Below are 24,260 nucleotides of genomic sequence, written 5' to 3' on the forward strand. Positions count from 1 at the left end.
TTTGTGCTGGGAGAGGAAAGAAAGGAGAAAAAAGCTGAAGTCAGCAACAGCAATAAATCCTCGAATGCTGAGCAGTTTCTTCCAGTTCAGTCCTGGTCTGTGGACCTCATCTTTAACCCAGAGTCGAGGCTCTGTTTAGTAGCTTTAGCAGTGGGGAGGCGAGTTCAGTCCAGTGATCATCCACTCCCCCCTCTCGTCCCCCACCCGATGGTTCAGTTTGTCCAGGCGGTGCCTCAGAGTCAAGCTCAGCTGGCATGTTAGAGGACACTTCCCAGCAGCATCACGGTCTGTTACCGCAGCTTGACCTCCAACCAGCTACTCGCTTCCACAGTGGCGAGAGAAATCAATAGATCAAGCGGCATGAAATGGTGACGCAATTGAGATGAATGATCACTGGGCTAATTCTTATTCATCTCTTTATGGGGCAGTGATGAGTGAGAAGTTAAATGGATACTGAGGAGGAATGAGAGCACTGAGTGGAGTGAAATGGTGGACATGACATTTTGAATTTGCCTTAAACAAGGTGAGAGGATATGCAAAGAATAAATCATTCAGAGAGCACATACCTCCACCAGGACTGCACTATCCTTTGTCGATGTTGTATTATTAATAGAAGATATGCAGAAGTATTTAGTCTGCATCAGGCATGTTGGATTGTTATTTGGAAAAAAAAAACATAATCTTTACTGAGTACAAGGATGAATTGTGCTAAAAAAAAAAATGACTATTGACCTTTATTCAGTAGGACTACTTGAAATATTAAAGTTAAGAGGTAAGGCTTATCAAAAATGTCATTCAAATGTGTCAAGATTTATTAAAATTTGTGTGAGTAGTGAAAAAAGACGCAACGCTGTGGAAGCGTTACTTAGCAGCATGGCTTTCAGCTAAATGCTAATATCACCACATCTATGTGTTTAAAGTAACCTTCGAGCAGCTATGCCATGTACAGTGTCCATCCTCTATGTTTAGTGTGTTAGTATGCAAATAATTTTTGACATTTTGGCCAAACATTTGATAAAGTCACACTAAAAAACTAAAAACAAAAACAGATGATCACGACTGAAAATAGAACCTCCCTTGTGGAGATAAATACAAGCATGCACCAAGAAACACATGTACTGTACAGCTTAAACTAAACAATGTGTTGGCAAACAGAATATTCATCCTAAAGAGGAGTGCACACGCCTTGTTTCACTTACCGTCTCGTTGCCAAACAAGATGTCGACGTAAGGCATGACCTTCATCAAGGGCTCTTTGAAGAACTGGCTGATGAACGGTGCTGAGAGGTTCATGCAGAATATTTTGTTGTTGTCTGATGCGTGCTTTGCCACCTTCATGATGGACTCCGGGGACACAGTGAGGAAAAAACCCTGAAAACAACAAGAATGTTTACTTGCAGCAGTTACTGGCTCAGAGCAATTCATGTGTAAGGTGCCACTGTACATACTTTATGTACATATGTGTACTGTACATACTGTACATATGAGCACTGTATTGCATAATGAAATACTTATGTATTGAGAAAACACAACATGCGCAAGAATGGACCAAAAGCACCTATGGGCTGAAACACTTTAAACTGCTAATTTGTGGGTTTGAATTCTGACAAGGCAATTTCAGGGTGACACGGCTTAGTATTATTCAACACAGGAGCCAAAAGAAGAAGAAGACAAAACCAGCGGCAGTGCTCAAACATGTATCTGAATGGTTTCTTCGAGGGTACGTTGAGCAACAAAGAAGAGGAAAAAGTGCAGGAAAAAATCCATCCAGGACAAAGCCTGTGGCTGGGCTCCAAGGCTCATACTGGAGGAAGCAACATGCACGTATCTGATGATAGGGGCGAACAAAAGTCTCGTCTGGACTCTCCTTACTTGGAAACAAGAGAGGCAGGTCCACTCATTGTGTGAATGAATACAAATCAGGTAAGAAAACACCTTTGTGTTTCAGGTGGAAACCTGAAGCGAGACTCTCCTGCGAGCCACACAAAAACACTCCTCCTTTGATACTGATCTTCTTAACCTTGTTTTTCAGCAACAAGCTGCTCTGTACAACCACTGTGTCACAATAGGGGCAGAGAGGAGAGGAAAGTTTCAGCACAGCGATACATTTAATCTGTCTGAAAAGCTTCCTTTGAGGGCTACGGCGCAGTTCTCATTAAAGCACGATGACATTTTCAGCAACGGAGGAGCGACCTCCGTGAAAAAGGAAAGGGTATAATACCGATGAATAGAGGGCGACTATGTAGTCAATCAAAAGTACAAGGCATTACAATACCGCCGTGCTAAGCAGGTGAAATTTTTATTGCACATTCATGATGTCATTCACTCTCCGCGAAGATACTCGCCCTGTGTTTTTTTTTTTTTTTTGACTTTCGAAATGTCTTTACCTGAAGAACCAGGTCAGCGTGTGGTTGCTGTGTCATGGTACCATCTGTTGAAGACTAAAAAAGGTGTTTTCAATGGATCAGGGAGCACAAAAGGAACTCACTCTGGGCTAATGGCCCATCACTGACCCTGACATTTTTCTTTTGTGCCGTGCCAACGTGTCAAAGGAAGGGGAGATTGTTTTCTGACACAAATGATCTTTTTTTTTGGGGGTAGTAAACTGTCATGGTTACCGTAATGTTAACGCTGATCAAAGGCCAGCCGCTCGATCAAATATCCTGAGGGGTGGTGAACTTTAAAAGCCATGCCACAGCTTCTCTAATCACACACTGGCTCTCTGTAATTTACTTCTAGCCTCACTACCACTGCCATCAAATTAAATAGCTCACAGCTCAGAACGGTAATACATAAAGTGATTACTGAACAAATTATATCCATGTAGTCCTTCATTCTTATTTGAGCACTGCAGTCTAGTTTAATGTGATGCAGTGCATTAAGAGTGGGAATGTTTTGAAAAATGAACAAAGGAAAAACAAGCACCATTACATTACACACTAATCTTTAAAATTCTTTCAAATAGAAGTTGTTTAGCCAATCGAATCTTTGTGCATATCATCTTATGATCACTCTAGTCAGACACAAACAGCACAGACAGCTGTCTCATATAATAATAATATGTTTGAAATGGTGCTTATGCAGTTTTCTCCTCTGGTTTTATGTAAGAGTTTGTGTGTTAACTTTACCACAAAGTGTGTTCATCTATAATGTAAGGCCCTCCTCTGATACACAACACTGTGGGACACCCTAAGTGAATATTCATTATAAAATTGCTAGCAACAATGTCCAACATGACTCAAACAATCTGGAGTCTACATATATCACTATACACGTGTATATGTAAGCTCCGTCAACAATCCTTTTTGATGCACAAACATTTAAAAAGCATCTACATATAAAAAGCTTTTTGTGAATGTCTGCTTTAGAATTTAAAGTAATGCTGCTGAAATCCTGTTCATGAAAACCATATAGGCCATTTTTTTCCACCAGGCTCCAAATGTTAAGACTCCAGTGGCTTGTGGGAGAAAAAAAAAGCCTCAGTCTGAGCCATGTGAAATTCCAGTTCCCATCAGTAGTCTCTGCCGACTACGAAACAGGAGAACTTAAGTCTTTAGTACTGCGGTGCAGATCATGTATCAAGAACGCAGTCTCCAGTTCCACAGGTGTCAGAGAGCCCTGTGAAGTGGGGTGACGATCACATTTCCAGGTCAAGATGATCAAAGCACTGAGTACACTTCGTACAATTTCCACCCTGACAAAACATTCAATACAGCATTCAGAAATGCATTTTCCTGGCAGACAATAATGCGAAGCGATGTTTTGGCGATGTCAAGTGGTAATTTGAGGGAAGAGTTGGAAAAGCAGGGCATCCATTTTCAATGTTTACCCTAAAAAAAGGAATGACTTCCACATTGCTCACACAAAAAAAATGTCTAAATGCTGTTCTGAGATGAAATTAGAGGTAAACTAACCATAGAGGTCCTAACTACACAGCCGCAGCACGCTATCACACTTTCCCCTTCATTGTATCAGTGTTTTCCCCCGGGCTGCTCACATCTGAAAAGCTGGGTGTGATGGATGGCACGGTGTCACCGGGCTTAAAATAAAAGTGGACATCTGAAGGTTAAAAATGATCTATTTTGGGAAGGGCATTTTCATTTGCACCAGCAGCAGAGGTGGTCATGGAAAAGGAAAGGCTTTTTTTTTTCTTCTTTCTTTCTCAGGTCTATTTTAATTCTGCAGGGATAAGCGGGAGTGTTCAGAGTACTGTGTCATGAAGGTTTTATTTGACACTTTCTATTACTCAGGAATGATGGAAGGAATTTAAACAATCACCACTTAAGTCAAAAGAGTAATTATGACCACTGCAATCACACAGAAAGTGTATCAACGTTTATCGATACAACCAGAAATCACAAGTTCCTCACTGAGGGTTTAACAATCTTCAGACACCATATCTTTAATGGTTCTAAATTCAGAGCATTAATATGGCAGCAAATAACTATTTGCAATGTTAAGATATAGAGTATTCGTGGCTACTTGATGAGAGAAGTCAGCATGTTGAATCTGAGGCGGAGATAATTGGCCAAAACAATTAATCAGTCGACCTTTACTACCAACTGGTTTAGGGATTTTTTTCTTCTTCTAACGCAGGCGCACAACACACCTGCTTGTTGGCCATTGGCCGTACTATGAGGTGTGTTTAGGAGGAACCTTTTGGTCGGGACACAACAGTTGACCTTCAAATCCCGATGGAGCACATTTAATTAAAGCTGCTGTTATCAATATGTTTTTATTATAATGGATGAAGTCACTGTCTTTAATGTCAAAGGGATCGCTCATGGTGATGAACCCACTTAGAGGCATAACTCGACTCTTCAGTAAGCCTCAGCTCTATGTAGCTTTTTAGCATCTTTCATCTCATTGTTTTGGTTTTGGAGCCAAAACTTTATTGTTTTGGTTCAGTCTCTCATCAGAGTTATTTCCAGATGGAGGAGGCAGCTGCTTTCAGTAAGCTCTGATAATCCCACTATACACTACCTGCACACCACCAAATGGCAGACAGACAGAGTTGGTGACTAGCTGGTGGGAAAAAAAGGAGCATTTAGCAACTAAAGAACCAGATATTTCCCTCAGGAATTGATTAGTATTTGAGGAGACCAAACCAAAAAAACAAAAAAGAAATGTGAGTGTTCTACCATGGAGCTCACACTGTCACTAACGACACCGCATGAAGAGCATTTCCTTTTTTAAGAAAAGAAGCCATTTCAAAAGAGAGAAGCAGATGTACAATATATGTTTGAACGATATGTCCAGGATGTCAGACTGATTCAGCATTGAAAAAGAGGTCAGAAAGATGAAGATAGAAGTTAAAGCCTACAGATCACAGTGAATATGTGAACCACCACATCACCTGGCAATCGAGACCGAAGAAAAATGAAGGAACCACACTGCTCCTGTAAAGCCGGCTCGGTCTTTAGTCACTGTTACAATTATTGAAAATCAAGAGCAGCATGTGTCAACATCCAGTAGCTAGTGTAGCATAGAAGTGCTAATGATAGTTGATAATGTGATAACGTGCGATGCTAATGTTAGCGCAACAGGTTTTTATCGAGAAACACATCATCTTAGAAATGCATATCTCTGTCTCTGTGGAACAAGTACCACTATTAACATTTATTGAAATTCCTCTAACACAACCTGAAAAAGGACAAACATCTGAAATGATTGCATTAGAGTTTAAGGAGAAAAGACAAATCGTTGTTGAACGTAAGGAGCTGACCGATATCTCGCTATGATTGGCCAGTCTGCATTTGAGGGGCGGGACTTAGCAAAGGGTCAACTCAGGTAGGTGAACGCTTCTATAACACAAAAACCTCTATCTGTCTCAGAAGTGGGATCTAGGACGGACAAGGCATGAGATAAGTGGTGATTGTAAAAAGAAGAAAAAAAGGAGTAGTAAACAAAGTAGAGAAAAGGAAATAAGGGCGCTTGTTTTCGCGATACATTCGTTGTTGTCAGGAAAGCCCTGAGAGCTACCCGACAGTGTTTCAAAGCTTTTCGAAAGCCGCCCAGCCAATGCTATCCCTGTCATTACCATAGACAGCCCCCCATCATGCTCTCTAGTGCACAGGGTTCATTACACAGAATTAGATGTCACACAGATCAGAGCGCACATGAGGCCACACACTGCTCTCCTCCTCAGTTATCTCTGTAAAGCACCATTGCGAGGTGGATCGATAGCTGAGGTTTGGAGCTTCATTAGCTCAGTATGACTCCATCTCCATCAAGACACCTCTGGCACGCTACGCCAGTGTTGCAAGATATATTTTACTCCCCGTTCCTGAAGGTCCCGCTGTTTAACACACACAAACACACACACGGACAAACAAGACCTTCACACATGATGGGGGGCGGGGGAATCTGTGTCAGTCGCTGGCTCGATAAACAGGAGAAAGAAACAGGCCAAACAAACAGAGGTAAGCGATAAATCGTGTCACAAAGTGCCTTGAGTGGAGGGAAAGAAATTACAAGGATGAAAAGAGCTCATTTAGAGCTTTTCACTCAGGATAAAAAGCAACTGAGATTTTTTCCAATGCTAATGATGTTTTGTTTGCATTGAAAAGACCAGTTGGCCTCATTTAGAAACACGTTCAATTAAACCAACAAAGAAGATGAATGTGCAACCACGTTGCAACATGATTCAGCATCCCCTGCACTTTTAGGACGTTTGATCTGACTGCAAGGCAATTCAACCGCACTGATAGCATCTGCCTCGTCTTCTTCTCTCTTCCATTAAGAATCATGTTCTGGAGAAGCTTATCAGACATCTAGGAATTCATCCACTTCTTGTGAGGGAGCTGGAGGGCGGCCAACTGTACTGAAAGGGAGGGCCGGGCTTTTAAAGGCCGCTTGGAGATGAGGAAAAGGGGCTATCATGTCAGACAGGATCTCTAGGGCAACATAAATGTGCCACAAATGCTGGATTTAACAACTGGGCAGAGACATCACTTACTAACTGCTGCAATATTTATTTCTAAAACATTTTCTCTGGTTTAAATATTACCGGATTTTCAAGCTAGCGGACGTTCCCCCACCCCCCCGATGTCGGGAAGGTCTCTTGTGGTGTACGTGAAATATAGAGGTGCAGCTAAAAGGGTTGTGGCGATAACCAAACATACCTGGCCAAGGTCGACTTAATGAGCGTGGATAAAACAAGACATTAGAGCCGACCACAAAGCACTTGAGGGGAGCGTGTGTCACACTACTAGCCTTCAATTTGTACAAACATCAGTGACTGTAACTACATTAACCTCAGACGCCTCCACTCTGTAAACCAATGGAGGAAACTACTTGCATGAGAAAAAAATTAAATTAAAAAAAAAAAGGTTTTTCACCCCAACTTGAGGATAAGGTTTTGTTGGCATCACAACATTGGATGAATTGGTTTGATTTGAGTGGTATCTCACTCGAAGTAATTTGAGATCAGCTCCGGGGTCTTTTCAAATGGCTGCCTTTTGCTCTCCTGTTAAGCTCTCTTCAGTTTCAAAAAAATGTGTTGGCCGGGGGAAGAGGCCAGCCTGAGCGGGAGAGCGGGATGCCAAGGAATGTACTTAAGATCTAAAACAGACAAGATTTAAAGCCAAGAGCATTTAAATGCCAATACTAATCCAAAAAATAATTCACCGCATAGTACAAACCGACTCTCCCTTACAGATACCATATGTTACCTCAGCGAGGAGATGAAAGGACCAAAACGATGCCAGAAGAGATGCTTTCTTCTCCTAAAATGGTGTTATCTTGGTAATGAAAAAGAAAACCATGCATCTCTCTATAGTCTACTCTCTCTCTCTCTGGTTCCTACTGTTGTTCTTGCCTCCATCATTGGGAGATTAGCCAAGAACAAACTATTTGGTTGCAGGGAGTTAAAATTTGCTAATGCACACACACTCTCAAGTGTCCTTGTCTGCCACACTGCACTTAATTAGCATTTTAGTGCGAGGCAGTTCTCTCTCCTTCAGTACCTCTGAAGGGAAACATCACTCCGACTCGCACAGAACACATACTCATATACACTTACGGAGTTGAGCTCCTGTAGTTTCTTACACATTTTGAGAACAGGGCGGGGAATGGAAAGGGGAGTCTGTGGGGGTCGATGGAAAAACGGGATAAAAGTCTGCAATGTGAAAACAGATGTCGGGCTTCAGAGTTGTCTCTTCTGAACTGGCCTGAAAGGACATATTAATATATGGGTCAGATGTATAAAGCAGAGGTTCAGTGTTGGAGTGTCGACACTGCGGAGGGGTTTCCAGTTTCAGGGACTCGGAGGTTGTGCGCACACAGAAACCAAATCTCTGCAGACATTCCTGTTGCTGGGAAGTGAACATTTCCAAAGGTGCCACTATGTGGATGTAAATGAATCAGTCCACTTAACTTGAACACTGAAATGAGGAACCGAGGAGACAATCTTTCACTGTTCACAGTTGCGCCGCTGAAAGCTAGCGCACCAGGTTGGAAAATTGCAGGTAATTGCTGAAGCCGTTGAATCCAGTTTGGTTTTGGTTGAAAGACTAAAATAACAAAGCTCTGATTGCTGAAAAGACAAGGGCAGGGAGCTTGGAGGCCCTGTTGCTAAGAGTTAATTTGATACATATTTCTCCCCCTTGAAATGTCTGAGGTACTGGCAAGAGACGGCAACAAAAAAAAGAGTGAGAGGGAGGGTGAGACCCCCGCTCTCCCTGCAAATACTATCCATCTGCCATATTACATTTAACCAGCATGAGAAGCTAAGGGAGCGCCCTTGCACAATATTGTGTGAAGGCTGTCAAACTCAATGCAGGAGCTCGGTGCCCACTGCTCAGAGCCGAGGACACGGGGCCGCTTAAATTCAGTCTAATAATAACTACTGACTGTGTGTGCTCAGCACCAACAAACCAAGAGAACACGTGGCAGGAGAGGAACTTTTAATTATTCATGCCAGATTTAAAAAATAAATAAATAAAAACTCACTTAATTGAAAGTGTAATATGACGACCCCTGGGAGAAAACACCAACAGATAAACAGATTTTTTGCAGAATCGCCAAATCAGGATTCAAAATGAGTTGGAGAGCAATAAAAAAGTTGCAGCAGGGGGAGATCAATGTTTCTCTTCTCACTGGAGTCGACGCTGATATGTAGCCATGCCAACATACTGGTTAACTGGTTTTAACAGTGAAGCTGAGCAAAGAAAAAAAGAGAATGCGGTGCCACACGGAGAAGCTGAAAACAGTGAATTTATTCAATTTTAACTTGACAAATGACTTGAAAATGATTGATTTTCTGTCAACTGCATTACTTGTTTAAGAGTGAAAGTCAATCAACATACTTTCCCTTTAACTTTGTACGAGCTGAAAAGAAGCTGAATTCACACAGAGCTCACAGTGAGGTTTGACTGTCTTCGGTGACACAACATGGCACTGATGGTCTTTCCAAAGCTTTAAAATCAAGCTCAGAGAAATCAATTGCCAGGAGGCAAGAAGTGTGAACTTACATACCCTAAGCCCAATTTCCTTGAAAGTGGAGGTCCTAAATCAAATCGAGCCCGGCCAATGCACCGTGGAATTATGCAAAAAACGACAGCTATATAAAATGACAACTGGTAAGAAATACCACCACGGCGAGGAAACCTAAGAGCTTGTTTATTCACACCACATGTTTTTATCTTCCCGGTGCTGTGCGGGTGCTACGAGTCAGCTCTGATTGACTTTGTTTTCATTCTGGCCACGAGGGAGAAATATTGAGTGCACAGAGATGATGTAAACATGCAAAGAGGGAGAGCAGAAACAGTGCACTCAACAGAAAGTTTACTCGTCTCTTCGATGCATGAATTTGTTCTGTAAAGGCTCTCTTGTTGCTGTGGTATCTGGCCATTGTCGAGAGAAGAGGTCCGTTTCTGATAATAATAAAAAAAAACTTGAAATTGCCTTGAGAATTCACTGCTGAGTGAAGAGTACTTCCCTACCTGTGCACAGCTAATCACAGCTGATGGAAATACCTCAGCGGGACTTCAAAATCATAGTGATCAAAAGAAGAAGAAGAAGAAGAAAAAAAAACAGGAAAGACTTGAAGACAGAGAAGGAGCTTTCAACTTTTTGAAGTGAATGCGTGATAATACCATTAAAAGTTGGCCACCGTTCCTGCGCTCAAGTTCTGATGGTGAGTTATTGTGAAAGTTATTGCTCAGACATCTTCCTCCATGAAAGCGCACGTAGCATTAGCAGTGTAGTGTACCGAGAGCTTCTCCCACTTGAGAATAGCAGCTCAGGCTGAGATAAATAATCACAGCCAGAAAATAGGAGTCTTTCTTAAGTATCAAACAAAACAGCAAAAATCATGAATTCAGAAGCTGCTAGTAGGCGTCAGGGTTGTCTGCCAAAAGCACAAGTAACAGGGTGAAGCAATGTGTTGCATGGTAAATGAAAATTGTTCCGAGGCATTAGCATGCGGCTTGCCTTTGATAATTCTGCAAGACTTATCAGCCATAACGGTTACCATTTCCTCTTTGTTGGGAAAAATTACGAATATACATCTCTGGTTTCATGAAGATTTGTTTTCTTATATGCAGTCTTATGTTACTTTTGGCCTATCTAGTACACGGTACTGTAGATAAAACACAAATTATGATCCACTATATAATTATGACCCATAAAGTTTGACTCTGAGCTGCACATTATGTTTTTTTTGTTTGCATTTTGTACCATATTTGTGCATCTTTTTTTAAGGATGATCAGATTTTTCCACCTCAGTAAAACTTTCTTGCAATATGTTAACTGTGATGTTTTGATTGATCTGCGTTTCAATGAAGTGTTTAATGTACAAATAGAAAATGCTCATAAAAGCAGGCGGGTGAAAACAACATATCTGTTCCTCGTTCACTAATCTCTGCATATTAAACACTTACTACTTTATAGTGGGTAATAAAATAGGATTTCAGACACGTGCACCATTACTGACGAGTGTAGTTCTACGTTATAGTAGTTTACAAATGGAAAATAATTGCCTGGTTTAGCACTTAGTGTTTAGACCTCTATAAACAGCATTAATTTCACTCATCAATGAAAGAAGAGAAAAAGTAAACAGTAGAAAGGAAAGCATCGTATCTAAAAACTAACAATAAAGAGCACTAACCCTTTGTGTATCAAAGGAAACTTAAACATCCATCAGACTTTTTCCTAATGAAAAAACATCCAAATAAATATCGACTTCAAATCACCAAGTCCATGCAAATGTTTCAGCCCTGAACCAAGAGCTTAAATTGAACATAACTGTATTTGTGATCACAATATTACTAATATAGCAACATGTGCGCCTCTCTGTGTGGAATATGAGCCTCTTTAACCAAGGCCACAGAGACGACCAGTCACTCTGCCGCCTGATTTATTATGACAAGAGCCTCTCAGACGAGCAGGAGAGTCATCCTCATCTTCTACAGCCACATCCATTTCTCTAAAATGTTTAAGTGCTTGAGATTTCTAAGTGGGGCAGCTGAAATGAAAAACACTGAATGTGGAGTGCTATATAGAAAATGTGTGAGTTATCCCTAAATAATACACTGTACGAATAGTACAGTGCAGGAGGTGCCAGGGATCGGTGATTGGAGAATTCACCTCTTCAACGACAAAGACACATTAACACAAATTTGGTAATCCAACATCTGGTTGAAGAGTCTCCATCGGTTAATACACACCCACACTTCTTAGAGCTTAGCTGCTACATGAAAAATTACCACTTAAGGGAAAAATAAACTTATAAAGCTGGTCTGTGGAGCAGGAGGTGGAAGGTTGCCTTCTAATTGCTGGAGGGGAGAGAAACCATGTTAGAGTAAACAAAGTCTGATCGATGGTGGGGATTATATCAGAAAGAGCCTTTGGCCTTTGGCCAAGAAGAGCAAACACACTGGTCTCTGTCTCTGCCACAGATGGAGAAGAAAAAAAAAAAAGCCGAGGCAAAAAAGCTGGTGAGTTAAAAGCATTATATTTCACAGAGGGGGGAGCAGATAGAGCGTAGTACAATGCCAGATATGACATGTAGCCAACTATATCACGTCTTGGCCGTTTGTATCAGACAGAAATGCCAGTAGATAAGAGGGCAGTGTTGTGAGTTTGATGGAAGGCTGTTCCGGCTGGGGGCTTAGCTTTAGGTCAGGCTACACTCCCACGGCGCCGCGGCGCTGTGTGTGAAACCCCTCCATCGCCACACGCACCAGTTCAACGCGCTGTTAGCTGGTCACGGCCGGGAAGAAATGTATTCTGTATACTCCCTGGGTTCAATGTGGCAATTGCAATTCACATAAGCCACTTAAGGAAATCTGCAGAGGGAGAGGAAAAGGTATAAAACTGAGAGGGGCTTACAAGTTATTGGAGCCCTTTAAACACGGAGGCTCCTCATCAGGCAGGGGTTTCCTTTTTTTCCCCATGCCTTGTAAATGAGTTCACTCTATTGCCTTTAAAACCCCTTGTAAAGGTATTAAATCTGAAAATAACATAATTCATTACGTCTGTCAGAAACATGTTTAACTGGAAGATGTAATACGAGCAAAAGTGCTTTGGTCTCGGTTGCAAGGATTTACAAAAAAAGAAGCAAGTAGGTATGTGCAAAGTGTAAGCCATTCTGTCTGGGATATCATTCAGCACAAAAGGAATACTAATGACTTTTGAATCCATTTACTTCAATTTGTGATTTATATTAATGGCCCGTGTATTGCTTTCTCCCCATCCAACAGGGCTGTGTTCTGCTAAATTTCACCATAATATTCATGTCGATAAGCAGGTGATGACTTGGAGAAAGGACTGATTATATTTGCTAATCCCCAAAAGAAATTAGGCGAGATTGATGAAAGCGTGCATATACTCCACACAAAGCCTTGGGAGTCTCTTAAAGCTGTTACCATGGTGGTATCCCATTAGAATAACAAACATTTCCCCTGGATGTTTAACATCGCTTCCCAGTGAGCACAGCCCTCCCTAAACCTCCCCTCTCTCCCTCTCTCAAGCACCTGCCTTCACATTTTCCACTTCTTGAATTCCACCAGCCGCTTGGAAAAAAAAAAAAAAAGCAGAAAAAAAAGCAGAAAAAAAAGGAAGGGTGAAATATGAAATGTAGTTACGAGAAAACTTGAGTGCCAAAAAAAGGACTTTTCTTCAAACCCGTAATAACTTTCCATGGGAATAGGGAGAAACTTAAAAAGAATAACACTTCCCCTTGATTTTCTACTCCTACCACTTTTTTAAGCAGGCAGTGAATTTCCTGGAGTGATAAGGGCTTAGCCAATGTAATCCTCAGAGGACCCTTCTCTGGCATGCCAGGAATCAAGAAACCTTTCCCTCTCTTGGAAAAAAAAAAAAAAAGTAGAAACAGAGAGAGAGAGGGAGGCAACAGTAGGTTTGGGAACAAGGAGGAGAGGCAACCAGCATGCCATCTCCCACACATGCTGGCAAACTCAAATTAGCATGTGTAGAGAGAGCAGCCGGACTCGCCTCAGCTGGAGATCAACAGAGGAATATTGATATGACAATGCAAAGGGCTTTCCTGACTCAGACAGCAGGGGCCACCGAGGAGGCTCTAATTGGCCTCACGCAAGGAGGGGGCGGGAGGGCACCCATAAATGTTTCACACAGATTGATTCATTATCAGTTTGCTCGACAGGCTGGGTGGGCCTCGTAAAAGTGTACCATCTTGAACCGGTGGCATGTAAGTCACTGTCACCGCGGCAGGACAGAATATATCATCCCGACCTTTCACTTCAGATATTGAAATGAGAGCCGGTAACACGACTTGCCACGGTGCAGGACTACTACTCTTGCATTTCAAAACGCAGGAGTCGAAGGATAGCGCAATGATAGGTGACAGAGCAAGGGAAAACATCAATAATGTACGAATGTCTGTTCTGTCAGGATATGCCAAGCTATGATGTGCTGTCTTCTTTTTTATATTACACCAGATGTCAGGGCTGGCTGGCAAGTTTGAGGTATAAACATACTCTTGATTAAGGAGCGACTGCACGTTCAAAACGAAAAGTGTTCTGTCTGCATCGCCGTGTAAAATAGATGTAAAAGAAGTTTGACTAATAAAGCTATTTACTGACTCTAGTAACTTCTGGTTTACATTAGCGGCCAATTAATGGCTTCTGTATCATTATAAGAGCTTACACTTACTATCTACTGTAATAGTTTGCTACAAGAGAAGTCATAAATCTTTACAGCCAAATTCTCCTCCGTCTCATAATGTGGTTAAACTGACGTTTTTTTTTGCTCTGTGATAAATGTGCACAAATGATTCAATAGACCACAAAAACTAATCTGTCCGTTAAAAAGGAACTGCAGGCTTCACAGACACGCAGAGCTGCTGAAGATCACTGGCAGCCATTTAAGAGCCGTGAGAAAGGCAGTTGAGCATCTCAGCTTCTCGCTGGGTGGTTGGTTACATGTGGTTGACACATTTGCATCTTCAAAGATGCAAACAGACAAACTCAATATGTGTGAGAATGTCTGGGCGGCATGTGGAAAACCCCAGTCCTTCCTCTGAAGAGGTTTCCTCCCCCTCTCAAAGACTATACCACGTTTTGAGGTCCTTTATCTGTCGAGCAGTTGCTTCAACAGCAAGTTGTAAACAAGCCGCTTGGACTGGATGCACAGAAAGCGGTTGCTGTATACCGTACCGCGACATAGTCTCTGCACCAAAGCGAGAGAAAAAAAAAGCCGCCGCGGGAAACTATAAATCAGGAGCCATTACACGGCAACAAATATGACACGAACAGTGCTGCGCATTATTTGAGCTCCAAGACTCATTCACTCAGTGTCTCTTCCAATGAGCATGAACAATGCAAGCAGAGTGCGCATTGTGCTGCAGAGCAGGAGACTGTTCCTCTGAATTGGGGGTAAATTACAAAAGAGGCCTGTGCAAATTAGACGTGATGGCTTCATAATACGTCTGAAGTGTCAGATTCTAAGGAAACCTATCCCCGGGCTACACTCGCGGATCGACGCTTTGAACTTCCAATTATTCCTGCCAAACCGCTGCAATCACAGCGCTGTAAAACAATCATTCTAGCATTACGAAAGGCACAAGATCAATGTTGACTCAGTCGTTGGCAACGACAGAGTTACCAACTTTAAAATGCTTTCAGAGCATGCACATAATCTATATCTGCGAGGAACACAGAAATCCGATTTGGCATTAAACATAACAAGTGTGTCAGTCTTTTTTTTTTTCCCTTTTGAATGAGGTCCTGGAAGAAGATTAATATCCCTGAAGTGTTTGTAGTGGTTTTAATCCTGAGAGACCATTTGTTACAGAAGGAGGAAGAGGACCGGAGGGAAACAGCTGTATTTCAAGAGGAATCATCCAGAACTGTGATCCTCCTGATATTCATTTGGTGAGGAAATGTATTCAAGTGCTATCACAGTTCCATAAGATTACAGCACATAGAGGAGTCATAAACTGAAACACAAATCCCACACAGGATCTGGCAGGATGTGTGCAACTGCTGAGCAATTTCATATTACAATATGACCTCTTACTCATGCACACATTTGCTTGGAATAAAATAAATTACCTTTGCAATTTGGGACACTTTCACAAAAAAAGAAAGTGCAACTGGGTGCCGTCGGTCGATAACACTTTGAGCGATTGCGAGCTGCGCAGACTACAAGACGGTGAAACCCAGGCGGGATGACCGGGTCACACACTTCACTTGAACCAGAAAAAAAGTGACCACAACGGTTAAATAGGGTGAGACTCTGCTAAATAAAAAAAAAATGGAGCACAAGAAAGAGAAGCAGGAAGAAAGAAAAAAACGCTTCCTGTAAACACTGCCGAAGAATTATTTACTCACAGGGCTAAACATTAAAGCGTCTTCTCGTCCTTAATTAACTCTTGTTTATATAGTCCAACAACGGGTGAGTAATACACATAGAACGTCTAGTTTGAGACGCATCAACGTTGTCTCTTCAACTGCGCCTGCTACATAATTAATACACACACCGACATGACATGGATATGATATGACAAGGGTATCAGAGGCGAAGAGTTAGAAAAAGAGAGCGAATGCATTTTTCATGAACTGCAGAGCTCCCCAGCCAACGTTCTAGACATGATGTTTCAGTTTCAGAGACGAAAAGGGGGCAAGGAGGGCAAGAGAGGCAAGTATGTGGCAGTATGAAAACAAACCTGGGGACTCAAACTTAAGTGCATTCAAACGGATATAATCCACATCGCTAATCACGCGGCCAGAGGTCGACTTTGATCAGCTTTGTGTCTCCCTCTTGGCGATCTGCTCGGGGGGGGGGGGTGCTGTTAAAAATAAAATAAAAACAAAAACTGGAAATGTGATACAGCATCCTCTCGGTTTCTTTTTTTACATCCACTGTTGTCTCAACATCTGATGGGCTGTGGCGTCACTGCAGCTGCTGAAACATAATAAAAGTGAAGGCTGGATTTCTTTAAGGGTAGAGTTTTCCATTTCTCTCACCATTTCTCCTCAGATTGGTGAAGCTATAAATAGTCTCAAGGTAAAAAAAAAACAACCTAGATAGGTGTAGAGAAGAATTAATTTTGCAGTGTATTTGGACTGGGCTGCTTTGCCACTGGGACAGGGGCCTTACAGGGGCCATTCCTCCTCATTCAGAGCCATTACCACCCCACTGTCACTGCCAGTCTGTCTCCTCACCCATCACAGAGCCCAGAGCAGCCCCACAGCCCGTCTCAAACCACCCAACTAAATCACATTCCACGCACAAACGGCCGGGGCCGTGCAGGATCTACTGTATCTAATCTAATCTGTCCATCTCCTGTGTCCCCCACACATGCACATCAACCACACACCATGCGGGTCTCTGGAAAAGGCAGGCCGACAGCTCAGCACCTCAATCATGTGCATTTCCGCCGTGTGCGGTGAAACAAGAGTCGGTAATGCAAATCAGAAATCAGGATTTGCCTTCATAATTGGGGCTTTATCAGCTCATTAAGAAACAGGGAGGCATCGCTGAAATGAGCATGCAATATTCCTATTAAAACTGCTCAAAGAGAGAGCACTTAGAACGTATCAACTCAAGTCCTTGGGAGAGAGAGGGAAGCAGCTGTGATTGATAAGGTTACTATATTGTCAGCTAAAGAAAAACACCTAGGGGAAGCGACAATTTAGCGGAAAGAACAGAGTGAATGTTCTCAGGCGGCCCTGATGGCCACTTGTCTGCCCCTCAGTATTATAACGCCCGACACAAAATGGCACATCTTATTAAAAATTTGACAGATTTATTATTACGGTTGTTTAACCTCTTTATAATCAAATCATGTTAGGGGTTCAAGGAGACTCTCTCCTGCTGAATTACAATCGTTTGAGCTTGATTTAAATTCTCACTGTGACGGGACCGGGTCACTCCATGCGGGCATGTTTCCTGTGTATATTTAGAGTCAAGTGTACAAGGTATAAAGAAAAATAATATGAATCAGGCTACTTTTTGCACTTCAACTCCTGCAAAAAAAAATAAAAAAATAAAACACAATAAAAAATCCGCTTTTAACATCTATTATATTGTGTCAAAGTGAAATTATAGGGTACAAAGTTGGTATTCCACCTTCCTCCAGTCCACTCAAATAGTCCAGCCTTTGTGGTACGAACTGTACTATACCACTCATAGATCTGACTGGCAGGGTACAAATTTACTACTATTAAAGTGAGTGGGCAAAGCCACATTAACCCCATAGTCTGTGCATGATTGACAGACAGGGTGACACACTGGCATATTGTGTTTCATGTAGAGTAATTGCTGCAGCTCAAAGTGCTCGGAGGTGAGATTGGAGCATACAATATGACGATGAACGAAGCATGTCATTGGGTGTAGGGGGAGAGGACTGTCATTAGCCTCAGGACGTTGATGATTGAGTAACACTTTCTTACTGCTGCGGAGGAAAAACAACCGGATGCCTTTAGCAAAATCAATACAGTTTGAGCCGTCGGAATGCAAATAGCGACTATTCTGGCTGCATGACACGGGATGATGCACCATTACTTATTCTGGCTCCATTGAATGTCATCATTAGCCTTTACAGTGTCAAATCCGCTCAATAAAGGGCATTATTTCCAAAAGGATAAGCGCTGCATTAATCCTTTTATGCTGCTTTCAGCAGGATAGAGTCTCCAATAGCTAATATTAATGTGCTGGGTGTCAAGAGTGAGATGGCTAATCCTGATAACTCAGGATGTACAGTCAACTTTGCAGATGGCTATCTGCCCTGGACTAGCACTACTAATAGGCGCAGGAACAGGATGTGCTTTTAAAGCTGCACTTCCCGATCGTCGTCTTCAAAGAAAGAAAAAAAAAACGATAATTTTCAACGGGGCTTTCTGAACCAGGAAGATAAGCCAGAGAACGGGGGAGGACAAAATAAAAATGATGCTCGCCTCAGAGAGGAAAAATAGCTTCCTGATATAGTCCTAGCTCCCTCTTTAAAGCTGACACCTAGAACATACAGTTTATCAATTATACATGAAGCCAGAATCCATCTTCTGTTGGCAGCTTGTTTGGATCCGGCCCGAGCCCTCTCAGTGGTGAAATGTGTCTGGGAGCCCCCATCCCTCCTGTCGCCTTTTTTCCACTTGCAGCCTGTCCTTAAATCAATCCCTTTTTAGGCCCGAATTTATTTTTCCTGTAACAAATCTGTCTTGGCAAATGATGTCACATAAGCGGGGAGAATGACAGCCTGATGTCTATGCGGGGAACATCAACCTTGCTCCAGCAGCCTCCTCCCAAGGTGAGTAATCATGCTGAGGAGCGGTGCAGTGTGTGGATGCCAGCCAGAGTCCAAACAAACCCGGAGTCTGTTGCTCAAGATAAACAAACCAATTAGGGGAAAGGCATGTTATTCCTCAGTTGGTGGGATATTTGCTAGATGGAAAATAATCAATGCATTCTTATTTCCACGGGGTGAAGCCGGTAAGTCCTGAGCAGAATAAAATCCAGGCGAAGAGAGAGAGTAAAATTATTCATTAGAAAAAATAAATAATGGGACTAAACTAGCTACTAGTCATGTAATTAATCCATGCAGGCTCAGTGGAGAGAGGAGAGCACAGAGGGGAAGATTCATCATAGCTTTTCGCCCCTCGCTCCCAGGGATACATGCCCTTCTTGTGTGGATGAGTCAGCTTACATCTTCTGACAATTGTGAGCCAAGGGCTTTGTCAAAAGGAACCACAGTTATTGTTTTGATTGGTTCCCCCTTGTTATGTTGGGAGCACAAAATACTTTCAAATGTGATTGCGCCACAGCATCTGAAAATGAGGCACGCACATAAAGAACATCAAAAAGGGAGATGTCTGCTTTTTATTTACCCGAGGACAATCATTTGGCACTTTGGCGCTCTCCCTGGCCTCTCCTCCACCCTGGAACAAGCAACCCTATCAGTTATTGCAGGGAGCGGCCAGCTGAAGCATTAGACGACTGGGCTCACGGTACATGACATTCAAGCTGGCCAATGAGGACGGACATGCTAATCAAAGTAGCTCTGGCCTCTCCATCACAGTGCGACTGGAGGACTTTGCCCTGTCTGTCAGTGTGGATGTGCAGCTGCTCTGGCTGCACATCCACACTGTGCCCCCACAGGGACTGGGCACCAGGCTAACCACTGGCACGAGAGTTTAGATGCCGGGGGGAAATATTTTAGAAAAAAAGAAGAAAAAAATGGCGGAGGCCAAAAACGCCACACATGAAAAAATAAATCGCAGCCAGCTTGTTAGCATGGGGAGGAGTAGAGGAGAAGAGGAAGAGAGAGCGACAGACAGAGGAAGAGGAGGGGAGAAAGAGAACTGGGTTAAGAGATTTAATGTGCTGCTGAAAATCTGACACTTGCCAGAGGTCCAAATGTTCCACCAGAACAACGGCAGCCCTGCCGGCTAAGTCTCTATAAAGCCTCCAAAGCTGCTTACAATATACACTTGAGAAACAATAGATAAGGTCAAAGTAGTAGCTTGTGTCTGACTGGGACCATGTATGAAAAATAAACACTTCCCCACCATTGCATGTGCAAACCCCGGACATGCTTACTGAAACACATGCAGTTGGAAGCCGGAGGGAAAGCAATTGTCCATTCATCAGCATTTGTCAAGCAAGCATTCCTGGCACAGTTCCTGGAAACAGCCTTTTGGTGCTTTTCTATTTTGGTTTTAATAATTGTAAACTAAATATATCTTTGGACTGTTGGTCGGACACACACGAGTATTGTGATCCCCGTGGTGTTCTGGGAAGTAACGATGGGCATGTTTTTTCCTAGACCCAACTATTAAAACCAAAAATAATTAGTTGCAGCAGTTTGTTTATTGATGCATTTTAGATAAATATGTCAAAAGCCTCTCTAGAGTTATAATCATTTACATTTTGGAAAAAAACATGCGTTTTCAGATCAATTCCACTGTCACATCTGTTCACTGACTACGAAGCTGTGGCCAAGAGATGGTTAGCTTAGCATAATGGCTGGGATCAGTAGGAAACAGCTAGCCTGCCCATGTCAGAAGGAAAAGTAAATCTGCCTCCCAGCACGTCGAAAGCACCCTAATTAACACGTAGTATGTTGTTTGTTTAATTTGTATGAATTCAAAGTGTTAAAACAACAAGTTGCGGTTGTACGGGGGGCTTTTTCTTGTGGGAGTTGCACAGTGACTTCTTGGGACTCTTTCTCATCATTGTGTGGTTGCCAGGCAACCAGACTCAAAGAAGTTACTGGTTCAAGCCCCCACCAAAAAAAGGTCCCACATATAACACTACAACTTGTCGTTTTTACACTTCGTTCTTCATTTAAACTTGTGCGTCAGTATTCGTAAACTGGCTCATTAATAGTATGAAAATTGAGATGTGATGAAAAGAATATCTTGAGCATTACAACGTCGATGAATGATTTATTAAATCATTACGAAACATTATATTATCCTCAGAAGTCATTCGTCTTGGGGAAAAGAGAGAAAACATTTACTGGCAGCCGACAATGGATCAAGGCCAAACAAAGGCGGAGGGAAGCTATGCACCGGCTTATTGAAGACGTGAACAAATTACAGCGACATAAAAGAGAAAAATGAAACATTTCTCTCAAAAACAGTGACCAGCATCTGCTGCACAAAGATGCCCAGAGATGCACATCTGCCATGATTCTTCCGAGACCGCTTTCAGGAAACCGGCGAGTTGACCCGGGTGCTGCAGATTTGGGTTTGTGGCGAGGAGAATATTCCGTCTATATTTATTCAGTCGAGGCTTTATGCTCCTGCGTGACAATATAACGGCGTCTGACACTTAACTCTCCTCACTATCTTTGCCCAGGAGACACACTATCCTAAAGCGTTTCATCATGTGAATCTTAATCAGATACTTAGCCAGTAGAGCAGGTTTTCACTCTCCCTGGTGAGAGTATCAACACATGGCCATCAGGCACAATTCACGGCCGCAAAGTGGCTATTTATTTTCTGCTCAGCATTACTTGACAAATAATTACTCAGTCTATTCAATTAAGCCATGGAACTCGCACAAATGGTCACAACATCCAAGTATGGGACTGAAATAGTATTCTACATTTCACAACTTGGGTCTCATGAATAAAACGGTGCGCAAACACACAAACACACACACTGAGTGCTTTGATTTAGAGGGAGTAAAGGGACAAGGTGAGGGAAAGTAGAAATATCATTATGTCTGAACTATTTCATCCCTTTTACAGCAAGGCAGAGGAAAACAGACTCGCTGCCTGTGGAGCAGATGCACACAGTAATCCGGGGTGAAAGGACATGGTGTTTTCCCTGCTGAAGAAGAAAAACTGTTTTTACAAGGTAACGTAGGTGTACAAGGAGAGAGTCGCTGCATGCTGGTGGAGTAATATGGACTAAAGCCTGGAAGCGTGCCAGAGTCCAAAAAAGTCCTCCCGCCCCCCCTCAAGAGGCAATAACTCAAGATACAGCAGATTTTCTTTCCTGTTGTTGTTCAAATTAGGATGCTAGAAATAAAGACTCCCAAAAATAAAACCAGCACAGCCCCGCCAAAGTATTTCCTCACACATTTCTTACAATAAATGAATAAATACACAAAAAGTGCATGCCATTCAGTGCGATGAGAACATCTCCATAGTAACCAAATGAGATGAACCCTGACGCCTGTTCACTACCACCATTTCAAACATTGTGTTTGTTTTATATTGCAGTTAAATAAATGAATGGAACAATCAACATTGAGTATTTCAATTCTATGCTACTTAATACAACTCCACTTCTAAAGGAAATGTTGTTTGTTTTCCACTGTTTTAATTATCTAACCTCTAATTCTCACATGAAGCATATATTTGTGTGTATATATATATATATATATATATATATATATATATATATATATATATATATATATATATATATTCCTATCATGTCTCAATCATCACTCATCTGGGTCTGTATCTGCTGATTCTGATCTGCTTCTTTTATTACTGCGTTTGAGACGTTTCTGGACGTCATCCTGCGAAAAATAAGTAACAATCAGGTGCGAGATTGTAAGCATGCATCCGAGAAGACCAACATCTAAACAAACAAACAAATCCTTCTCATTCGGCCTTGAAATAAAAATCATCAGTAATACGTATTTAGTAAAACAATAACTTCATAATAATAATAACAACAATCTGCATAAGAAGTACTTTTGCATTCGATGAGTAAACTTAAGGACATACCCATATTCACTTCTCACTCTGTAATAAACACTAAATAGTTTAATTTAAAGTGTGAAATACATTTCTGGCATCATCATCATTTTGCATCTGAACTGACTCATCACTGAGGTGTTACACTCAGAATTCAGACACAAAAACAATAAAAAGGCTGACAATAATTGTTCAATTTGTAGTAAATAAAAAGTGATGGCAAAACAGCACAGGACTGTCTCGGTTTTCTATAAACACATAAACGTAGGAAAAATAATACACAGTGTCCTGAAGTAAACTGTTATTTCAGGACCGATGGAGAATGTGCGGTATTGCTACTTTTACTGAAGCAAAACATCCGAACCCCCCACCCCTCCCCCATCCCCTGTTGACATGAAGAAGTAAATCAGGAGAAGGGATAATTGTAAACAACCTAAATAAATCCCACAGACGAGTGAAAGCCACAGGAAGTCTCCATAGCCAGCATCATTTGGCCTCTCCACCCTAATTTACCATGCTCCGCCCACTCAGGCCTGCGGGGCTGAGGAGCTGGCTGATCCTCCAGCAGGGCTGGGCCAGCCCATGCGTCCCACTGGCACGGGACGCCCCGCCAGGAGCCAATCACCAAGCCTGCACTCCTGACAGCTCATTACCACTCAATTAGGCAGGTGCACCTCCACGCACAGCCTTCTGACAAATACAGCCCTCCCAGATGCATGTTTAACATTCGAGAGAATTATATAGTGACAGCAAACACTAAACGCCTCATCCTTATCACTTGATTGCCTCAAGATTTAAATCCTATAATTGGCCCAGGCCAGCGGGAGAAGAAGAAATAAAAAAATAAAAAGGAGAAAGAAAAAAAAAAAAAGCCAATAAATATGATGCAGTCGGCTTGTAATTGAACAATTATGAATTCATATTCATAAGATGCTAGCTGGCAATTACAAACTACCATTTGATTAGACACAATTTGAAATGACATTGTTCCACGCTAAAGACACTGTGGTGTCGGCCTAATAAAGAGAATACGCATCATGGCGGTTGCTCGCCCACCAACATGACCTCCAGAGATGGGAGACATGCTGACACAGTGGCTTGGCCGGTGACGGACGGGACTTGGCACCCATCGCTCTTTGTCCCCTAAACCTACTGCTCACACTCACTCGCACAGAAAAATAACACCACCAAGAGTTGACTCTCAAATTCAGACACCGGTGGGCACAGATTGTTCACATAACAAAACACAAGCAAGGCGAAAAAAAATGTTGATCCCTTGAGAACAGATTCTAATCAAGATGAAATGATTTACAAATCTATTTAATAAGGCTTGCCAGAAGTCAAACTTGGCATGTAAATGCGGTGGGGATTAAATTTCATCGGCAACCAAGACTGTAACTGATCGCCTGCAGACAAAGGGGGAGCCTGCCAGTTTTTTTTTTTCTCCCCCTTCCACTTCTCTTCCCTCCCTCTTTCTCTCCACTGCCTGCATTTTGCCTCGTGATCCCTCCCTGGCTATGTGGAAGGACAGGGGCAGTGCAGAGTGGTGCAGTACAGAGTGGAGAGGAAAGGGAGAAAAGACAGAAAAGGAGGGAGGAGGGAGACGGAGGAAGGGAGGA

General features: G+C 42.3%; 1 protein-coding gene across 3 annotated transcripts in view; it reads right to left on the bottom strand.

Moving 5' to 3' along the window:
- LOC137789468 (adenosine kinase-like) overlaps positions 1–24,260 on the bottom strand; it is a 97,786-nt gene that overhangs the window by 24,928 nt on the left and 48,598 nt on the right. For all 3 annotated transcript variants that reach the window (XM_068583094.1, XM_068583093.1, XM_068583095.1), the window contains one exon: positions 1,200–1,370. In XM_068583094.1, the coding sequence (XP_068439195.1) occupies positions 1,200–1,370 (171 nt within the window). The remainder of the gene's footprint in view (positions 1–1,199; positions 1,371–24,260) is intronic.

Source organism: Clinocottus analis, unplaced genomic scaffold (genome assembly GCF_023055335.1).
Source record: "Clinocottus analis isolate CAN_PGR_092001 unplaced genomic scaffold, fCliAna1.0.p SCAF_19, whole genome shotgun sequence".
NCBI classification, from domain to species: Eukaryota; Metazoa; Chordata; class Actinopteri; order Perciformes; family Cottidae; genus Clinocottus; species Clinocottus analis.